The sequence below is a fragment of the Sinohyriopsis cumingii genome, unplaced genomic scaffold, assembly GCF_028554795.1.
Source record: "Sinohyriopsis cumingii isolate HCF-2022 unplaced genomic scaffold, ASM2855479v2 utg002820l, whole genome shotgun sequence".
NCBI classification, from domain to species: domain Eukaryota; kingdom Metazoa; phylum Mollusca; class Bivalvia; order Unionida; family Unionidae; genus Sinohyriopsis; species Sinohyriopsis cumingii.
In genome coordinates, this window is record NW_028316312.1 from 35,836 (window position 1) to 55,152 (window position 19,317).

Sequence of the window (19,317 nt, forward strand, 5' to 3'; positions counted from 1 at the left end):
TAAAACATTATATCTCGTAGTCAACCCAGAACATTTCTTGACTGTTAAAATTTACCAAAGACTTACACAAATGGTACTAACAGCTTCCTCGCTTGGCGCTCAGCATACGAGGTTAGTGTTATGACTGGTGGACCTGGTGTCAGGATAATGTGACTGGGTTGGACATCACGCTGCATGTCTGCGATATGATGCCCCAGTGCTAGACAGCACTAATGAGGTATCTGACATCACGCTACATGTCTGCGACATGATGCTCCAGTGCTAGACAGCACTAAAAACTGCCACACTGCAGACATTGTAGCGATATGAATACAAAATTGTTAAACCTACGTTAAAAATCCATCACACACACACGCACACACACATCCACAGAGTAGACCATGCTGACATGCTTTTAGTTCATCTCGGTATGGTGAAGCACCCAGTTAGTAGATGGAATATATCGTTCTTTAGGTCCATATACCTGACTAATTCTGCACTTTCCTCTTTTTTGGCAAGACCTATTTCAATTAAACATGTATATTTGACATCACAGTGTTTGACAGGCACTGATAAAGATGTTAAGCTCCTATAAATAACACAAATGCCATTAAGTGTCACAAGTAGTATTTGTGACATTAAACGGTGACACCCAACGGAAAATCTTCGTATTATGTTATACTGACTGTGTCATTTACTAATTACATTATTGCGAATACATGTTCTGGATTGGTCTTACATCACATTGTTCACATCCATTGGTTGTCCGTTTAATCACTGATCGCCGTAGACTGTTGACGTCACTCATGTTGGTAAATGTTGAATATGACGTTGAACCGTTAATTTGAAATCTGGAGAAAATGGTCGAAACAAATGTGCCGGCATTCGCAGCTCATACAAAGGATGTATCGTTTTCTGTCCATTTCGTGTGTATTAAATAATTCCGAATATTCCACGGTCACCAGTTACATTGTTAAGCACTTAAAGTAAGTCCTTTATTTAATGGAGATATATGATGTTTGCAATAATCAGCAGAATTTCAACAGTAATGTCAATATTTATTCATTTGATGATTCTTCTGCATATATTAAAGTTGTAATCAACTGATCGTTCACTTTGTTTTATTTGCTTTCAAACAGATGTGGAGTATGGAATAACTTTTACAGAAAATATGAACTATACACGACGCCATTTGAATGATGGTGTCATCAGAGGTATGTAAAGTGCGAAAATCTGGAAAAAATAATTTGATTTCTTTTTCGGTGTCATCAAACGCTGGTATAAGAACATAACTTATTTAATACAACATGTTTAAAACATGTGTTGTATAATATGTAGACATGTTTGTTACCTATCAAGCATAGTAAATAACTTATACCTACATGAGAAATATATACACAATAATTTTCATTTGCGATATTCATTCGTAAGGAGAAACCACATATAGAGAACTAGCCGAATCAGTTTTAGATCTTATAAACTTGATGATTGTAAGGAGATATTTTTGTAAATTCCGTTCAATATCATGTAAACCTTCAACGTACCGCTCTCAGTTTTCTTGTCATAGCATTTTGTAGTGCATAAGATTGGTGAGAGGCTAGGCAGGTTAGATAAATTTATTAAATGTTTTAAAAATTGCTTGATTATAGCTTACTAAGTTTTCATAATCCAAAACAGAGTATGACAGAGAATAAGACAATAATATACACTCAACTGATTTATAAAACGACGAAAGTTACTGCACATTGCATGATTTCGTTACCATTTGGGAACAAAAGGTTTCACATACATAAATCTGGAATGTGAGGTAAATGCAACTTTTGTTTTTCAGCCCCAAAGCACATATTTATATATTAGAGTAGTTATAAGATAAATTAATGTTAATATTAATATAAGTTTTAAAACATTTTATCAGTAAAACTACTGCGAGCACACGACATGCATGTAACGCGGACTAGTTTATTACCTTTGACAAAGCTTTTTAATTCATAGATAATACTACTTACCAGGTTATATGCCAACTTATTTGAACCAAGGTATGACAATATTTTATATATTATATATTATATAATGACAAAATGTTATGGAATATGTGTTGTATTTGCTATTAAAGCGAAGAGGAACTTATTTTATATAAGACTAGTATAATTTTGAATGGTGGTAAATGTTTAAATTATCATTGGCATTATAAATATTATGGGTATGTTGATTCAAACAGTCGTAAATTCTGAAAATATGTATTCACTATTCATTTTGATTCTAACATGTATAGCATAGCAAAGACCATTTCTTTAAACCTATATGGTCATATTTATAATATATGAGTAATCACTGTCACATCTTGAATTGAAGGTCTGACGGATGTTTAATGGCCTGAAACTGAAGAAGTCCATTTAGATAAATTGTATCACAATAATATAAAAATGACCACGTAAATAAGAAAAGCGACCCTCAAAAAAATGCATACCTTACGAAAGTAGAACATTTGTTATCAAGGATTGTCATTAGACAATTTAGATATGTATTTATATTGTCCCGATATAACTTTGATCAGCTTAACTAGAGTATCCATGTTGATATATCTAATGTAAAAACATACGTGAACAAAAGGAGGATTACAACAAGCTGGCCAATAGATAAAATAGAACGGATGAGCAAGAAATGTCACTATTGGTCAAGCAATCGACGAATCATTTTCTCACACATAAGGGTAACGATCCCAAACCGAACTTGTCGATGGAGATAGGTTAAGAACCTTTCACATCCGGGGATTATACAAAATATAAAGTGTAAAACTCGACACTGGTCAGCAGAGGCCACGTTCTCTCATGAGAGGAAGATTGTGATAACAACGGACGGGTTTTTCAAGTAAGCAAAACCTATACTTGCTCTTTCCAGTGCTGAATTTTAATGTAAGACTTGGACATTTCAGTTAAGGATTACTGATATCAAACATTGTTTTGCCAAAATACTTCTTTATAAACGAACATGATCTATCTTTCTCAAAATCATATCCCAATGGGTAAAATTATAAATGTAAGACATTATTTTTGAGGCAATGCACTTTTTAATGTCATATAATTATAAATAATTAACTTGCATGGTATGCATTAATATGTATATTTAGAACAATATATTGATATATTATTTTAGTTCGCTAGTGTGTCTACCTAATACGTTTATCAACTTTTCTGTATTATGAGGTAATGGAATCTCTGATATCTTTAAATCGAATTTGTTACCGACTATAAGCCTTTTCTTAATTCATCGACTTTAACTATGTTTTTATTTTATTTTCATTTTTGGGGATAATTTACATTCTCGATTTTCATTTGTTACTTTATTGACTTTGAATATCTTCTTTCTTTTTAACTTTTTAAATAATTTATATATTTCGGTTTTGATTTGTTATAATTCGTTATAATTCGATTATCGTTTTAAACGTTTCCGGCTCTACCAGGAAACATTTTAAATTCTTCGTAATGTTAGAAATCTGAATAACTTTACTTTCCCAAATATAAGTCTCTTTGTCTCTATAATTCTGAAATATAAATTTTATTGAAAAATGTTCGTCGTTTTTTCGAACATAGCCTGACACACTATTTTAAACTAAACATAAAACTGGAGCTTGTTAAACTTCGAACATGACAATTAAAATGCTGTAAGATTTTTAAAGACCGCAAATGTAAATGCATTATTAAGCAGATTGTAATATAAACGATGAGGATTAAATAATGAACGCCTTCATTACGAGTTATGAAATATCGTTGTGTGTTATAGAAAGAAGTTCCTTTTCATTTATTAATGTAAGATCTGCAAATAAATATGTCTGAACATTCAAACGAAGGAGTCAATATTCCGTTCTTTTTTCTTTTATTTTTTACACATGATGACTTCATAAAGAAGCAAACATTGTCCTTTTGATTAATATGCCACATATGATTCGCCTGAGTCTAATTATTTCAAATGAAGTTATGTTCTGCTTGTAACAGAACTGTAACCGAGTGGGTTTGGGGCTAAATGAATAACGCAAACACAATGTGATGGACGATGGAAATTTATAAAATGAATTAATGAAAATGTATATATATTATAAATATAATGATTCTCTCTCGCTCTCAACATACGATTGATCCAATCACTGTACACAAACAATCACAAATTGAAAAGACGAAAATATTATTCATGTAATCTTACGTATGGAAAGTGATTCAAATAATCTCAAGGTATTAAAATATGTTTCAAATAATATTATGCGCTGTAAGTGAGAATTACATAATTTCCTATAATGCAAATAAGATTCAAAATAATCTCATGTAATTGAAAATGTACTCAGTCAGAACTTCAGTTGAAACAAACATATGCCTCTTGACACTTCTACAATCGTATAATTCGCAACCTGATGAACCACACAGTTTCACCGAGTGCATAGGTTGGCTCACACTTTTATCGGCCGCTCACACCTTTAACGGATCCAACACATGTACAGACACGTATACGTATACACATACGTACAGACAGCATATTGTCACCCTTGTATTGGCTACGTCTATATTTGTGGTTCCACTACGTGTACATACACACGTATATACATACGTATAGACAGCACGCATCAATAAACAGCTATAGTCAGCCGTAAAAAGCTACCTTTAGCCCTACACATCTTCAGTCAGCTCTAAACAGTCTTGAACATCCCTAAACAGCTACAATATAACCAAACTGGTCATCATAATTAGTTCTAAAGAATCTTTATAGATATATGCTTATAAATTAAACTTTTAATTCAATGTTCACAGCATATCAGTTCTGCGTAGTAGTAAATGCATCATTACACTATAGGACATTGAAACGTGAATAAGCTTCACATATCAAATAAAGTATAAATTGAACACAACCCTATGGCTTGAGAACACAATGGAGAAAGTTTGCTCCTTGACAAGATCCAAAACGACCAGTGTCGGTTAGAAACGGAATCTACCTTAAATCCATAGGAAAGTGAGTAATAGTCAGGGTAAAATACCAGTGTAAACTGTGCTATTAGAGTCTCTCGCCGTAAATAATTTTCGACGAGATACATGCTAGTACAGTCGCTTACCTGGAAAAGCAATTATTCGCCCTCGGTAACGTTGTACGTATGTACAACGAAATATTGTCAAATGGTTCTAAGGCAAAACAAAGTTATTTCTTGCCTTATTCTGTGACACTGCTTTTCTCTTTAAGCAGCGCAAGCATACTTTCTATAATACTCGATGGAATTAGAATCTGGTGAAAAGATTGGGTCATTGTCTGACCGATATCTGTATGTTATGTATCCCACAACATAAAAGAGTCTGCGTATTGTACATTACTTTTGTACATAGGTGAACACTCTGTATTCAGGGTTTAATGATGTATGTTTATTGTGGGCAGTAATGACATAAAGTGCAAACAGGTAACATGTCACCATTATGGGTCACGTGGTTATCAAGTTACAGAAAAGCAAAGGAAACTACCAGTGTTACTTTGCTGGAATCCTGGCCCTGACCTTGTGACAACGCAATATTGTGATAGTCAGTTATTCTTCAAATAATGCTCACTGGTATGCAGTTATTTCAAGTCATGTTTAAAAAATGGGTTTTGCCGTAGCAATATGCCATAGTGTGGGTGAAGTGAAAATATGTATCAGTAGCTATTTGATAAACAATTAACTCATTCCTGTTCTATATCAGTTGGTTGTGATCAGTGTGTTAGATGTGGAATCAAATATAGTTTGACAGAAATTATTTATTTACAATATTCAATGATATTACCAAATTGTTGATTCCATTCCGATTAATAAATTACTTTAGATTTTGTGAACTCGTTCAAAGATATTGTGCAGTGCAACAATGTGTTATATCTGGACCTTCAAAACTATTGTAATATATTAGGAACATTATACATTGTTGGACTTGTGAAAAGACATTCATAATTATTTGAAGTTAATTCACTATATTGTAATTTTGTGTTGAATATTTATTTTTGATATTCTAGCGGAAAATTACTTGTTGATTTTACTTGCATTGCTGGGTTCACCTTTATCAGTGAAATACTGTATTATGTATATATTTTAACCGTATATTCGTAATGATTTTAGTATATCAGGCAGTGTACACGACTTTGACACGAGGCATTACAAAGGTACCCAACTTAAAACAACTCGAAGGAATTTTATTTATCTGAAAGCATATGGGTTACCACTTTATACAGTTGCGGCCCTGTAGTCTTAAACTGATTAACAAAACAAGACGAAATCAACAAGCTTAATAAAATGTTAAAACATTTATTTCATAAACGTTCTAAGACAAGATCAACAATACAAAGTGTTTAAAATGAATTCCAATATTTTAAATATGCTATGTACCAAACGCCTTGAATGAAGTGATGTGGCAACAGTTTTGATACATGAAAATGATATAATTAACAAGGATTTTGAATGAACTCATAACGATCAGAGAAAAGTGTTTTTTTCTTCTTTAAAATATCAATGAACGCTTGGAAATTCCATGAATAATTTTTGAATAAATGATTTCTCTTAAATTATATGTGAGCACAACATTAAAGGACTCCAGAGAGTTACTTAAAAGAGGAATGAAATAATTGTGTTGATCATTACCTTATATTAAAAAGTTAAGACACGATACATTGACCATTTTGCGGGTCACGAGTTGGCTTCCACCACGATTCAACGTTCTGTATAAAAATTAGACCTTGATAACAAAACTCAGTAAACAACCTATTTATACCTTCCAAACAAGATAAGAAGTCTTTATTCTTACGTCAATGTCATTCAGATAGACTCATGCCATTCGTTGATTACCAGATTTAAAATGATTCAGTGCATAATATAATGTTCTCTGTCTTTGGAATTAAATCCATAAATGCTTCATTCAATTTCTTTTCCTTGATTTGTCTGAGCGTCAACTTCTACTTGTTTACAGCATATCGTGAAAGTAGAATAAATAAGGAACAACTAATGTTTGGGTCTGGTTTGTTGGGCAGCAGTCTTACAGTAACAACGAAGTTGTATCATTCTAGTGATGTATCATAAGATATTGCAAACTAATATTGATGTGGATACTGCTGTTTTAACTATATCATTTTACCTCCATCTAATATTCACAGGAGTGGGTGCAGTGAACGTCGCTAATATTGGAGATAGAGCACATACTTCCGCTTTATACATTTTTTAAGATGTATGTCGGTTTAGTAACAGGTCTGCTATTCACAGCAGTTTCGATCAACATGAGGTAAGTAAAACCCGATTGATGTTAGCCATACCGAATAAAGCCTTTAGCTCCTTGTAGTTCATATATTGTATATGTGTTAATCTAGCGTGATCAAATTAAGTATGATGAAAAAGTCTTTGACCAATAATTGGGCCGAACAAGTTATGCAACGTTACTTAGTAGTTTAATTCACACAATACCAGTCGTCTAAGTCATATTGTCTCAGATGTATAGATTTAGTTGGGCCTCACCTACATTCAGTTTATTAATGTGATTAGCGCGTTCTTAGTTGTAAAATATAAATTCCGAATATATTAATCACACTAACACAATATTGACGTAATACATATTTATACGAACAGAAAAGTGGAGTGCAGTATTGAGACGGTGGAGCCTTGGATCTGGAAATCAGAGAAGATGTCCGCAATGTCTGTTGAGGAACTATTGGAATACCTTGACAATATTAACAAAGGTAACGTTAAGCATTACTAGCAGTCCTCAATAAATAAGACTATCTGCACAAAACAAACTATCTAGAAATGTGGTGATGGAAAACGGATACTGCACTACAGTGCTTGAGACACAAATACAAACTCTAGACTTTTTTGGGCGGAGGAAAGAAAGCGAATAACACAATACATCCTACATTCATAACGGGACAAAAATAAGACTGCCAGTACGTCCTATAACCAAGTGTATGTGTGTGTTTGTGATTTGGATTTTTAACCGAGCTTTAACAATTTTTCAGTCATATCGCAAAGATGACTGCAGTGGCCGTTTATAGTGATGTCTAGCACTGGATCATAATGACGCAGACATGTAGCATGACATCACACCCATTCACATTATCCTGACACCAGGCCAACCAGTCCTAACACTACGCTATATACATAAGTAATGAACGATAGATACAATGTGACTTGCATACATACATTACGAATAAAAAACCACCATTCGCAAAATGAGGAGGTTTTCAAGTGGCAACTAATTACAGGCAATAATGTCTTTAACAATGAATGGTATATGCATTCTCGATAGGAGAAATCAACAAAACAGGCACTTAACAAGTATTTTGAGTTAAACCCAAACTGCATTGAAAGTTTTCAGACAAAAACGAGGACGAGCTAACAGTACCAGTTAGATTTAAGGACCATAACTACAATGACCTTGTTGTTTATAACCTAGTGTGTACGGCGCCTAATATAGCAAAAATAGACTGTGCATTTTTTTATGTAAATTGTAAATGTCTTACATATCTTTTCTTAGCGGAATAATGATGGACATATTACTTTTGCAGCCCATAGATGGTGTGAGAACATGAAGGTACCAGAGAATGACAATGATTTTAAAACAAGTATACGCACGCGTAAATGCTGCAAAGAATACAAAGGATGCGAGACCTTCATTACAGAAGGTGGCACTAAGTACGGTATCAAAAACAATGAACAATACACAGTGTAAGTTTATCGACAACGCATCCTTACTAACACGGTGACGATAATGAGAGTGACACGAGACTTTTATGATTTACTTTATTTCTCTGTCTGGCAAATAATTCTTTTGTAATTTTAAAACTGCTGTCTCTCAATAAAATCAATTAGGTGGAAACGAGTGTAAAGTATATATTATATAGATTTTATCGCATAATATATCGTATACATATATTTACTTTAGTAAGGACTCCCGCGATGTAAATATATATATGTGTGTGTGTGTGTGTGTGTGTAAGAATATTTTGCTCTTAAGAAATTGTGTAACGCGTTAAACACTGATTATAACGTATGTCTAACTTTAACACTTCGAGAAAATACTTTAGGATTACACTGATTGCAAAGAATTTGTAATTTTAGTACGCTGTAAAATAAAGTTACTTATTACTGAATCGTGTGGCTGAATCCCACATATTTATTGTATAACCGTTACAAAAGAAAGTTGTTAGGTCACTAGGCTGCATCGATCTCGACTGTCGGACAATCCAGTAAAAACTAGTAAACACCTATTCATACACAACCCTTTTTTGCAGATTTGACTGTACATGTGATGAAATGATCCAGAAGTGTATTCATCGTGTATTGAAGTCAACGACCACCTCTTCTGTTGATAAAGAAACGGCGAGTTATATCCAGGACAGATTCGATCTCTTCCCTCTGACATGTCTGATAGATACCGAGTCAACTGAATGTATTGAGCACGCGTAAGAGCTAAATCAGATACCTGTGCTTTTATCCTTTGCACTCTACAGACATGGGTGGTCATACATTTTAAGGCTTTTACCTTTATGTCTTTATTTTCCATGCATACATATTTTACCATTTATGTTCTATCTTGTCAGTGAACATGTTCACTGTATTCTCCACATATTTCCTTCCTATATGCCTGTACATGTTTCCATCCTTCCTTCTCTACATCCCTTTTATCCCTTTTACACGCAATAGTTTCCTGTATCACCTACGCCTTCTTGTCTGTATGTTAAATTATATTAGTGATATGCAATGATCACAATTCTACACAAGGCATCCATTGCAGTACCACCAATTTGTGTTATGATTATGTCAAATTGTATTATCAGAGATGTCGATCCTGGTAATATAATGGAACAATGGGTTGACGCCTACTGTAGTTATCAGGCCGAATCCTTGCATTGGAACTATATCAAGTTCTATTGATTACGATCTTTTTAAAAAAAGTACAAAATAAACTAATAACATATTCATGGGAATACAGCTTAATAAAAGGCTGGGTTATGAAGATACAACCAAAATAAGCCAAAAAGAACTTTGATGAAATTAGCACATTCGCAATACAGAACTTAGAAGACTACTTACATATATATGTTCATCAACTGGATCAATTTACATCGAACTCCATATTGTGATGAAAAGCTGGTAAACATATTAATTGTTGCATGTTCCAAGTGTTCCAAGTAATAGATTGTTAGACCAAAATAAACGTCCACTGCGAAGTTATTCAATATATTTTCTGCTTGGAAGCTACATACCCCGGATTCATTATTACACACGGAATCAACTAGAGTATCAAAAGTACATATTTTCCCCCATGAAAGTAGAACAGTTAATTTTCTTCAATACTTTCTTGGTCTAGTCGTAGCTAGAAACAATGTTTGAGTAAAGGTACACATTGGTTCTTAAATTGATAAAACGTTTCTAATAATTCACAATACTAATTTAAATAGGGATGTGTCTTCTTCCAGCTCATAAAAATATCATAATTGTATATAATAGTCTTTACCGTATCAGAATTAATCTCCATTACGGGTTAATTTATATCATAATACATTCCGTTTGATTGTATGTTTACTAATTAATCTATGAATGCATAATACGTAATATGAACAACAAAGTATTTAGCAGAAGTTAATAGATTAAAACTAGATGTCATACAACGATTTTAGATGTTGGCTCCCACTGACAAGGACTTGTTTGACACCAAGATTCCAAAATCGATAGGCTTCTTTTCTTCATCAAAAGAAAAACAGTTATTACTTTTAGAAAGATGCAAGTTACTGGCGAAAACCATTTAGCATCTTCGAATTGCCGTTACCTTGATTTTGAAATTTGTATGCAGTGTTTGTTAAATCATATTAGTGTACTTAAATGCAAGTTCCCTCATGTGAAGACCTCACAAGTGTCGCATACATGTATGCAACATTCACAATGCTTCTAGTAGTAAAAACGTCAAGCATGAACTATGATTGATAGTAATGCTTCTATTAAATGATGGATTCGATATGTGATGAAATTAACAATGAACATAAGAACAAAATAAAAATTATTATAACCAATGAATGAATTTATGGAATTGTATGTAGTTTGAAGTAACATTCATTATATTATTACGTACAGTTTGTGCTTAATTGATTCAATTTACCACATTCCTAACCTCTGTAGATTTATTGGAGTTTAGTAACTTTATACATTTCAGTATATTACGGCCTGTCTATGCCCTAATTTAGGATGCTGCTTTTATGTTTTCATAATGTTTGTGGATGTTATAAGATAACCGGGTGGAGTTTCAGATTTACAACAGAACACTTTTGTTCGTGATACAAATACAATGTTTGACGATGAATGATTTGCATGAGAAAAGAATTATGATTAATACGTGCGTCTAATATCCAAATATTGTATCAATTAACATAATGAAAATACAAATAAATGACCTTACACAGTACGAGGACAATTGCGATCGATTTAAAGCGATTTCGCAGCGAATGAATGATGTGTTTTACTCAAAAAGTAAAACTGTGGCATTTTACTCATATAGTAAAAATGTATTCACTGAAATATTGAAAATGATGACAAGAAAGAGACATATATACAAAATATCTTTACAGTCCCAAAAACACGTTGGGGATTGCAAATCCCATGGATTAACCCACGGCTAAAATATTACATTTATGGAGTTATACACTACGTCACCATTACACTGGGCTACCAGTCACACTGGTCAGTGAAGAAGTCGGTATTCCATGTTGGTCAATTAAGAAATCAGCGCCCACCAATCTCGGTCAGCAACGCCCGATCACCTAGTACTCGGTCAAAAACACTGTTTACTCAGCTCTACCGCTGCTATGGTTCAGCATCACAGATGTTATGATCAACTTATATGATTAGGTCTACAGCAGGTACCACGTAACTCCGATCACCCCAATAACTCTGATCACTATGATCAGTCTGGTCACTCTGGTCACTCTGATCAGCTATACAGCTGAGACTTTGATCACTCTAGTCAGCTAAAAATACATCTAACACAATGTACTATGCATGGCACGGGCATATACGATAAAACGTAATGACTTTATATACTGTAAGCTACACAGATTACATTATCGGCACAATAATTACAAAATGATACACAAGTTCAGAAGTGAACCTAACCGTGCCCGACAAGAATCCTACGGTACTAAGTGTTTCTTAAACATGCAAATTCATATATTACTAATATAAATCTCTTGCTAAGTCACAAACATGAATACAAACTATTTACATGAAACTACGTAAGCCGAAGTTACATTGAAAATAATTAACAAATAAATATATCAATATAAACGTGTTAAAACAGTAGTTATAAATTATACCCAATACATAAAAAAATTCAGATACCTCTACAGCTGAAGATCTACAAGTTCTAAAAGTAGACAGTTCACTTAAAAGACATTTCATATTGTAAAGAGTTTGATCTACAGTGAGGTGTTTACACACAGACGATGCCACAATACCTCGTCTGTGCGTCGGAAGTATTCGGTCCTTCCCATCGAAAACACTTCGCACGTGCGGCATAAGAAGATGTATAGTTTTTTTTCTCAGCTCGCAATGACGTTAATCTTTGATGTTTAGAAGATATAGCCAGTACGCTTCAGTTTTGCATAAACAGCAACATGCAAGTAAATGACGTAAACACTGTAGTGTCTTCGCGTCATGGTGAACACGACTTTTTGTAAGGAAACTATTTGATTATTAAATTTCCATATCAAGGATTGTACAAGAACTGCAAACAACAAATACAGGTGCATTACTAATGCTAGTGTAGTGGCTCCAATCAGAAAATCCTCTCTAACTTCTCTTCTAACCGACCCGGTCCTAACAATGACCCACACATGTAGTATCATATCCGTCACAATTGCAACCCTGTTTTTCGCTTTTATTTGTATTAATAAAAGGTGGCCAGAAAATGTTTGAAAATATCTGGGATTTGTTTACTTCTAAACTTCTTCTCTCTATCTTGAACTCCATGAGCGAAGACTAAAAAGAATACATCCGGTGTCCTTTTACAGATTTAAAACCCGTGTACATGAGTATATAGTTCATTTTTCTTCAAAACTGTTATATCAAGTTTCACAAGGGTATTCTTAGATTATCATACTTTGAAGCAGGGTTATATACAAAGGGAGTTTGAAGTATCAGGAAAAACTACTTTTGATATACAAGGAATATTTGATGATAAAAAAGCATCTCAAAGGCAATACGAATTGAACTAGATTACAAACCGAACGAAATACCAGAGTGTACTCAGATATATAAATAATTGTGATTTTTTCATATTTATTTTAAGCTAAATAATGACTTTCGTTCTTCTTTCAGATCGTTTGAGCCTGAAACTTGTGTAAAATACGATCGAAAAACGGTTTGGGAACTTACACCTAGCCCTAAATACATATGGGATTCATACCTACGTTGATATCTCGCCTGTTACATAGAACTAGTGTTATTTACCTCTTCTTGCCTTGAATGAAACGATTAACAGCACAGACGTCAAGCATCGAAACCATTTTTGACGGAAGAAGATACAGTCATAACCGTTCCATATAAAGCTAAACTTTCTAACAATCAGTGTTTCAATTAATGATCTTTAAATACATCTCTTTTAGGCGAAGCGGTTTTTAAAACAATGTCTTAATAAAACTTTTTATCCAGTCTGCCGTTTCTAAGAGTTGTCATTTTTAGTTTAGATGTTACTTGCCCTTTTATTTCCATGACTACTTTCTTGTGACAAATGTCTCATTGAATAATCTATCTTATGAAACTATTTAAATAGCTGTATGCCGCATAACTATCAAGTGTTCTTGGCATGCATATCTATATTCCATGTATATATATATATATATATATATATATATATATATATATATATATATATATATATATATATATATATATATATATATCTATATATATATATCTATATCTATATATATATATATATATATATATATATATATATATATACATACATATATATATACAGATATATATACATATATATATATACATATATATATACATATATAAATATATATATACATATATATACATATATATATATATATATATATATATATATATAGATAGATATCTATATATATATATATATATATATATATATATATATATATATATATATATATATATATATATATATATATATATATATATATATAGATATATACATGTGTTTGTGTGTGTGTGTGTGTGAACCAATATATGGAATGGGTGGATTATTTGCCTATACCCTTTAAACTTAAACAGGAAGGAATTAAAGCATACGAAAGAAAACAAATGTCAAGAGGAAAATTAGCCGCAATAATTAAAGATCCTATTGCTTGTATTCTGGATACTGTGGACAAAACGGACGAACAACGCCACGAGTTTACAAGCCAGATGCTTTATAGCAAGATGTAATTATCCAACACTAGAAACACAATAATTTATTTATTATACACCGCATATTCACTGGCATACTTCGTAGCCGTATTTCCGATAGCTTAATCCTACCTACACTTTGTCAAAACAATCAGACATGTCTGCGCTGTATAGTACGTAACACAGAGAAGGCATTATGGGTGTATTTGGTGGAAAGGACTTATTTGTACAAATACGTACACGCAGTGCAAAGTTGTGTCATCCCGTTGTCTTAATCATGTTGGTCGTAAATAAGGTAAACCTATCGGAACCTTTGCTATGAAGATGATAAAGCCCACATTCATTATACAATAAACTCAATTTAAATATTGTAACTCCTTTCCTTAGGGTTTGTTGCATAGATACATGACACAATGTTGCGAATATGATATCATTATATACGCTGATAAACGTTTTGTTACACAGCAAGATATTTAATAAGTATGGCATGATCTAAAACGAGTCAAAATCTGCATATATTATTATAGCAGATTTCGTTGAATAGCTAATTATATGAACTATTCTTTGAAGTATTAACTGTAAATTAAGAAACAATTTTTTCTTGTCTTTCCCGTGTAAAATCAAGATTTAAAAACATTAAGCACCAAATCAAATTAGACCAGCAACTGTAAATGCAGGATATTTTCTCTGTAGATATGAATGCAAACTGTGATCGGCTGACACCCTTACCCGGGTCTATCTAATATATCCACGCTACACCGAGCCAAAGCACCGATCATTCGAAAGCATAAAATGTCTATCTTAATATAAGGCCTGACGCGGTGTTCTCAAGACTTGAGCTAACCTTGAAACGTGGTCAAAACAACTACCCCCTAAATACGTCATAACTGTCTCCTTTTAATTCGTTGTGCTGGTAGCACTTAGTAGAAATCAGCAAAACTCAAAATATGGGTTTATTTAAAGTTTTATTTCAAATCAGCTAAAAAGAACGGATACCTAACTTTTGGCAATTTATTTCTTCCGTTTTGATAGGTTTAAGGAGGATTCAGGTACTCCTTGAAAAATGGCTTAAAGTCTTCTCTTGCTAACATCAACTGGAGAAATTTCTTGCCTCGTATCCAAGACTAGGAGTTCTCCAGTTTTAATTTGTCTTAAAAACCTGAAATGTCTATACTATTCTTAATTTTTGCTTAGAAGCGTGAAATGTCTCAAGTATTGCTAATTTGTGTTAAAAACCAGAAATGTCTATACTATTGCTAATTTTCATAGAATCCTGAAATGTCTGAATTATTCTTAATTTTTCTTAGAAGCCTGAAATGTTTAAAATTTGTCTTAAAAGCGTGAAACGTCTGAACAATTGATGATTTTAATTAGAAGCAGGAAATGTCTGGATGTCTGGACTATTGCTAATTTGTCTTAGTAATCTTAAATGTCTGAACTATTGCTAATTTGTCTTAGGAGCCAGAAATGTATAATTACTGCTAATTTTCAAAATAAACATGAGTTCATTATAACATTCCAAAAGAAAAGGAAAAATTAGAAATCAACTGGAAAGAAAATCTTTCGTGTAGTATGAATCCAGGCCCGTCTCAAATGTAATTAATTGAAATAGCAATATACAGAATTAAAGATGCCAATAGACAGGATTGAAGATGCCAATATACAGGTTTAACGATGCCAGTGGACAAGTAAATAATCTTCTTCGTCATCAGGATACATTTCTTACCTTGGTGTAGTTACAATTCTTCACAAAGATTAAATATCGACAAAGCATGTATCCTTTAGTTCGTCCGTCCATCCTTCTGTCTATCCGTCAGCAATTTGGTTTGAGCGTGATACCTTTCCTTAAATTTGTTAGATCTAAACAAAAGTAATAATGCATAACTTAGATGATTACTTTCATGAGTTCGATTTCCAGCATCCCATGACATAGTTTACAGCTGCTATCCTGTCCCACTAACTTTGGTTTCAGCAGCTTGATTTTAGCAAGGATTGTTAGATTTCAACCAAATACAGTACGCAGCCTTATTGTCGACCCCAACTTAGTGGGAAAGCGATACATAGTAGTCACGTTTTGGTTGTGACATTGTTACTATGTTTGTTCGGGTTTTTCGTTTAAATCCCTCCATAGATTATCATGACAAATGATTATGAATCTTAACTTATTCACTCTACTGTACGGAAACTCCCACGCTTATTTATTATACTATACAGTAACTCTTAGTTTATTAATTCTAATGTACGGAAACTTCCAGCTTTATACTGATAAGAGCTTCACCACGTTTGATATTCAACATTCAACATTATCAACTGCATATGTCATGTTCATTAATTATCGGTCTATCCGAAGCTGTTTCCGCCAAACGACTTAAATCGGTTTCTTGAGTTTTAATCAAATTTGGTCTGTAGCTTTATACCGATGACACCATAAAGGGGTTTGATTTTCTGTGTTAGGCGAGAGCCTTTACAGGAGTTATGCCCCCTGAGTGTCCGACCTCCTGATTTTGCTCGTCAAAGCATAACGTTACCCAGATTTGTTGGATTTAACCAAATTTGACACCCATCTCAACTGACGAGACCCTGAACGAATTCGATTTTTGCAGAATTTCACAACGTCAATTACAGGAGTTATGTCGCACGATTTTCTATCCTAACTTTGGTTCCAGCAGCCTAACTTTGCCAAGGTTATCGTAATTTCGCCTAAATTTGCATTATGGCTGTATATCGATGGGACCTTGAAAGAGTTCAATTTCAAGAGTTCCACAACATATTTACATGAGTTATAGCCCCTGATTGACCATCCTTCCGACTTTGGTTTCTACAGAAGAGTTTCAGCAAATCAAATTGTTTATGCAACTTTATGCTAATGAGACCTTGATCAATATCAAAGTTCGGAATTCCAGGACGTTATTTACCAGAATTACGGTCTCTTGAGTTTCCATCCAACAGTTTTTGCAATATAACTATACTAAGGATTGTAGGATTTCAGATAGATTTAACTTGCAGCCTTTGATAGATATACATCTTGAATAACTTTCCAGTATTCCACGTAATCAGTTCCAGAAGTTTTTACCATTTGATTGTCTCTGTTCCTCTATTTGGTTTCTGCAATTTACGCTTTCAAGGATTGCCGGATTCTATGATTTCATCAAAGTTGTTTGTGCAGTTTTATGCTGATGAGGTTGATTTTCATCGTTCGACGTTATGTTTAAATGTAATTCATAATTATATGAAATAAATATTGATTTAATATACATGCAGTAAAATTAAATAAAATAACAATTAAATGAGCCGTGATACATGACAAACGAAAACCATCGCAAGGGAGAACTTAATAGAACATTATTTGCAGATTGCTAATCAACCGAAGATAAGCTGGAGAAAACAAAACAACTTTGGTACAAGCGATCAGCAGGATTAAAGAGACGTTATGGTAATGGGTTAATATGAAAACCACGATTTGAAGGCTATTAGAAAATTTAAATATATTAGTCTGCTTATACATATATGTGCGCATAAAGTTCGTTCATCACTGACCTGACGCTAACTGCATGATTACATACATAACTCCTCGTGTCATTGTCATCACTCATATGCGCATGGCGATATAAGAAATATAAACATAAATAAACTCATAACAAAACCTTGCATAATTTAAGCACACTAATATCTATTAAACAGACCTATTCATCAGAACTTTGACCCGTGGTGGATATGTGGTCAAATAGTACAAACAGGCATTTATATGTGATACGAGTCAGTGGATCGAGGCATTTAGATAGATCAAGCCATTTAGATGCATGATACGAGTCAGTAGATTAAGGCATTTAGATGCGTGATAAGTCAGTAGATTGAGGCATTTAGATGAGTGATACGACTCAGTACATCAAGGCATTTAGGTGTTTGATACGTGTCAGTAGATGAAAGCATTTATATGTTTGATTCGAGTCAGTACTTCAAGGGATTTAGATGCGTGACATGAGTCAGTAGATTAAGGCATTCAGATGTGTGGTGCGAGTCAGTAGATCAATGCATTCAAATGTGTGATTCGAGTCAGTAGATCAATTCATTTAGAAGAATAATACGAGTCATTAGATCAAGACATTCAGATGCGTGATAATAGTCAGTAGATTACGATATTTAGAAGCGTGTAGGTGCGTGATACGAGTTGTATATCGAAGCATTTAGATGCGTGATACGAGTCAAGCATTTACTTGCGTGATACGAGTCAGTAGATCAAGACATTCACATGGGTGATAAGAGTCAGTCGATTAAGATATTTAGAAGAGTGTAGATGCGTGAGATGAGTCAGTAATTCAATTCATTTAGATGCGTGATAAGAGTCAGTAGATTGAGGCGTTTATATGTCTGATACTAGTCAGTACATCAAGGCATTTAGATGCGTGATACGAGTCAGGAGATTAAGGCATTTAGATGCGTGATACGAGTCTTAGATCGAGGCTTTTAGATGTGTGATTCGAGTCAGTAGATCAAGGAATTTAGATGCGTGATATGAGTCAGTATATCAAGGCATTTAAATGCGTGATACGCGTTAGGAGATTAAGTAATTTAGATATGTGATACGAGTAAGTAGATCGAGGCATTTAGATGCGTCATACGAGTCAGTAGATCAAGTAAGTTTGATGCGTGATACGAGTTAGTAGGTCAAGGCATTTACATTCGTGGTATGAGTCAGTATATCAAGGCATTCAGATGCGTTATACGAGTCAGTAGAATAAGGCATTTAAAAGCGTGTACATGTGTGATATGAGTCAGTAGATTAAGGCATTCAGATGCATGATACGATTCAGTAGATCAAGTACTTTAGATGCCTGATACGAGTCATTAAATCAAATAATTTATATTAACATTAGGTTTTAGAATTCAATACAATGAATGTCTGTTTTACATATTTATATAAAAATGGCTTT

The 19,317-nt window shown here is 33.4% G+C and overlaps 1 protein-coding gene across 1 annotated transcript; it reads left to right on the forward strand.

Annotated features, from left to right (window-relative positions):
* Positions 1-2,799: 2,799 nt before the first annotated feature.
* LOC149770035 (phospholipase A2-like) lies at positions 2,800-13,662 on the forward strand. The gene is made up of 6 exons (XM_089949497.1): positions 2,800-2,847; positions 7,123-7,247; positions 7,589-7,698; positions 8,524-8,683; positions 9,250-9,420; positions 13,328-13,662. The coding sequence occupies exons 2-6, from the start codon at positions 7,192-7,194 to the stop codon at positions 13,422-13,424; spliced, it is 594 nt and encodes a 197-aa protein (XP_089805623.1). The 5' UTR covers positions 2,800-2,847; positions 7,123-7,191; the 3' UTR covers positions 13,425-13,662.
* Positions 13,663-19,317: the final 5,655 nt, after the last annotated feature.